General features: G+C 36.5%; 2 protein-coding genes across 2 annotated transcripts in view; one reads left to right on the top strand and one right to left on the bottom strand.

Moving 5' to 3' along the window:
* LOC103131580 (gastrula zinc finger protein XlCGF57.1-like) overlaps nt 1-3,472 on the bottom strand; it is a 100,151-nt gene that overhangs the window by 64,235 nt on the left and 32,444 nt on the right. The gene's annotated exons all lie outside the window — the stretch shown is intronic.
* On the top strand, nt 7-2,912 carry LOC103131577 (gastrula zinc finger protein XlCGF57.1-like). Its single transcript, XM_007543252.2, has 2 exons — nt 7-502; nt 1,436-2,912. Exons 1-2 carry the CDS (start codon nt 94-96, stop codon nt 2,818-2,820), a joined length of 1,794 nt encoding a protein of 597 aa, XP_007543314.2. The 5' UTR covers nt 7-93; the 3' UTR covers nt 2,821-2,912.

Raw genomic sequence — 3,472 nt, 5'->3', positions numbered from 1 at the left:
GAACCAGAATATCAACGGTTCAAAGAGGAAGAGAAGCAACTCTACATCAGTCAGAATGAAGAGCAGCTTGTGCTGAAACAGGAGACTGACGACATGTTGGTGAATAAGCGGCATAAAAGCAAAACTAACAATTCAAAACAAAAAAGGCACAAGAAAGCTCACCCAGACCAAATATTATATTCCTGTAAAATTTGCGATAAAACTTTTTCTCGAAACAGTTCTGTGACTACACACATGAGAATTCACACGGGTCAGAAACCTTTCACATGTCCCACCTGTGGAAAAAGTTACCATTACAAGAGAAGTTTAATTTGTCACTTGAGAACTCATGGAGGTGAACAACGGTTCACATGTTCAATCTGTGGAAAACATTACCATGCAAAGGACACTTTAAAGAATCACATGAGGATTCATGTGGGTGAGGAGCTTTACTCATGTACGAGCTGTGGAAAAACGCTTTTCTCTAAAAAGGGTTTAACTGATCACATGAAGACTCACACAGGTGAGAAGCCTTAATCATGTATAACCTGTGGAAAACATTTTGGTTGCAAAAGTTATTGAAATCTTCACATGACAGATGACATGAGTGAGATGTCTTGTGTGACCTGTGGAAAAAGTTTCTCTCAAAGTGATAGCTTGGAAACGCATTGTGTCACTGTATTTTGTAAAATGTCCAACCTTTTGGATTTAGGAAATGCAGTCCAAAGGTGCAAACCAATAGCCATGCATAAATTTTATTTTTATTTTTATTTTTTAAACCAAATGAAAAATAAAATTCACCACACAAGTTATGTAGTTCCTGTGTTTCACACTGTCGACGCACATCAGCAGCCTTGTCAGAAACCTGACCACAGCTGCACTATTTTCTTATTTTCACAGTTGTTCTGCTGCAATAGTTACCGCATGTATTCCTGCCGCTGCTGGTGAAAATGCTGACTGATGAAAGTCATATTTAAACTCCTTTGTACTGAGCAGCTCTCTGATAGCAGACAGCATGTCTGTGGTCCACAGCTAAACGATTAATGTTTGCAGTTTTTAGACGTCACTGTTTCATCACATCCGGTTATAATTCTGGTCTACTATTACTGTTTTCCAATCCAGCGTAAATCCTTCTTGTTGTCAGGCCATTACTTAATTATTTGTCTGCAAGTTTCAATAGTTGAGATTAAAAAGCTCTTTTGGGTTTTTCTTTAGGCCTTCTGTCTGAGTATTTTATGTGATGTATATTCTGTATTTACATAGAGGAAGAAGATTTTTGGAAGCTATCACCATCTTGTTTGCTCAGCCAGAAATTTGTAATATATTTTGACTCATCTAATTGAGTTAATTTTTCATAATTATAAGTTTTTAATTTTACAATACCCCAACAATATTATGCTTAGAAGAAGGTCTTTGACTGACATTGAAATGCTTTTGTTTTTTTTTTATTGTCCAGATCTGTGTAAAGAGGAGGAGGTTCTCAATGAGTCCAGCAACCAGATGGAAAATGCCACTTTATATCAAGAGGAACCAGAACCTCTGCAGATAAAACAGGAGCAACAAGAACCAGAACATAAACAGTTCAAAGAGGAAGAGAAGCAACTCTGCATCAGTCAAGATGAAGAGCATCTTGTGCTGAAACAAGAGACTGATGACATTTTGATGATTCCTCCTAATGTGCAAAGAATCCACAATGAAACAGAACCACAGAGGAACCAACTCGTCTCTCATGGTTCTGCTGAGGATGAGAACCAGGATTATGAAGGAAGCAATTCTGAAGACCCAGGAAAAAAGAGAAAGGAAGAACAAAATCAAAATGAGAAACATCAGAAAACGAAAAGGCAGAAAAATACAACTGACAGTTTGAAACTAAAAAGGCACAAGAAAGTTCACCCAGACCAAAAATTCTATTCTTGTAAAATTTGCAATAAGACCTTTTCTAGAAACAGTTCTGTGACAAGACACATGAGAATTCACACGAGTGAGAAACCTTTCTCATGTCCCACTTGTGGAAAGCGTTACCATTACAAGAAAGGTTTAATTTGTCACTTGAGAAATCACACAGGTGAAAAACAGTTCACATGTTCAATGTGTGGAAAACAATATTGTTCAAAGGACACTTTAAAGAGACACATGAAAATTCATGTTGGTGACCAGCCTTACCAGTGTACGATCTGTAAAAAAAGGTTTACTAGTAAAAATGGTTTTACTGATCACATGCAGACTCACATGGGTGAGAAGCCACATTCATGTGTGACCTGTGGAAAACATTTTATTTACAAAAGTTATTTAAATCATCACATGAGGATTCACACAGGTGAGAAGCCTTTTTCATGTACACGTTGTAGAAAAACATTCAGTCAAAAAGGAGCTTTAACTTGGCACATGAGAATTCACACAGGTGAGAAGCCTTTTTCATGCACGAGCTGTGAACAAAGGTTCACCAGGAAAGGCAATTTAGCTCTTCACATGAGGTCTCACACAGGTGAGAAGCCTTATATGTGTGTGACCTGTGGAAAACATTTTGGTTACAAATGTTATTTAAATCTTCACATGAGGATTCACACGGGTGAGAAGCCTTTTTCATGTGTGACCTGTGGAAAAGGTTTCTCTCAAAAATCCAATCTTTCTGCACACGTTCGAGCTCACACAGGTGAGAAACCTTTTCCTTGTGTGATTTGTGGGAGACATTTCCGGTTTAAATCTAATTTACTTTTTCATATGAAAACTCACACAGGTGAGAGTCCTTTCTCTTGTGTAACGTGTGGAAAAAGTTTCACTCGGATAAGCAATTTCACTGTTCATATGAGAGAGCACAGAGCACATGATGGCATAATTTGAACCTCAAGTATCAATATTCTCAGTAATTTGCTGTTTGAAAGCGCAGCAATTATAGCTGGGTGACATTTTGTAAATGTACCAGCTTTGTAAAACTGTAAAACAGCTGAAACACTGAGTGCCTGTAAATCTCAACTAAGAACCCACCTGTTTAGAGTTGTATTTGAAATGTAATCAATTATGAATTTAACGATGGCTCTTGACTTAATGTAATGTTGTGATTGTTGATTCTATGTTGCATGACTTTGTTTTTTTGTGTTATGATGTAAAGCACTTTGAAATGCCTTGCTGCTGAAATGTGCTATACAAATAAAATTTGATTGATTTGATTTCAAAATAAAAATAAATATTGCTGATTATATGATGGCAACAATGCAGACATAAGGTTCTTTAAATCATAATTAATCCTGAGAAGTATTTTTTGTAACCGTGCATTGACTCTTTTTGTTTTTGTTTTACCCATGTGTCTTTTTCCGTTACAGTTTTTGTTTGAGAATGTTTTTACTTTTTAGAATATTAGAAAAATGATTGATGAGGTAAATTTCAGATAGAAAAGTGACAAAAAAAAAACTCTCAACTGTCTTATTATGGGGGCAACACTGTAGGAAAGAAGGAACCAATCAGCCACGGCAAAAAAATATGTCTTAAACACCGA

Source organism: Poecilia formosa, unplaced genomic scaffold, assembly GCF_000485575.1.
Source record: "Poecilia formosa unplaced genomic scaffold, Poecilia_formosa-5.1.2 Scaffold789, whole genome shotgun sequence".
In the NCBI taxonomy this organism is placed as follows: domain Eukaryota; kingdom Metazoa; phylum Chordata; class Actinopteri; order Cyprinodontiformes; family Poeciliidae; genus Poecilia; species Poecilia formosa.
Note: the sequence above shows the minus strand (reverse complement) of the source record. Positions and strands in the feature narration are given on the sequence as shown.

Excerpts from the sequence above, each read along its gene's own strand:
- LOC103131577 (XM_007543252.2), top strand. The coding sequence starts at position 94 with ATGTTGGTGAATAAGCGGCATAAAAGCAAAACTAACAATTCAAAACAA. Across the intron at positions 503-1,435 it reads TCACATGAAGACTCACACAG|ATCTGTGTAAAGAGGAGGAG; the intron begins GTGAGAAGCCTT and ends TTTATTGTCCAG.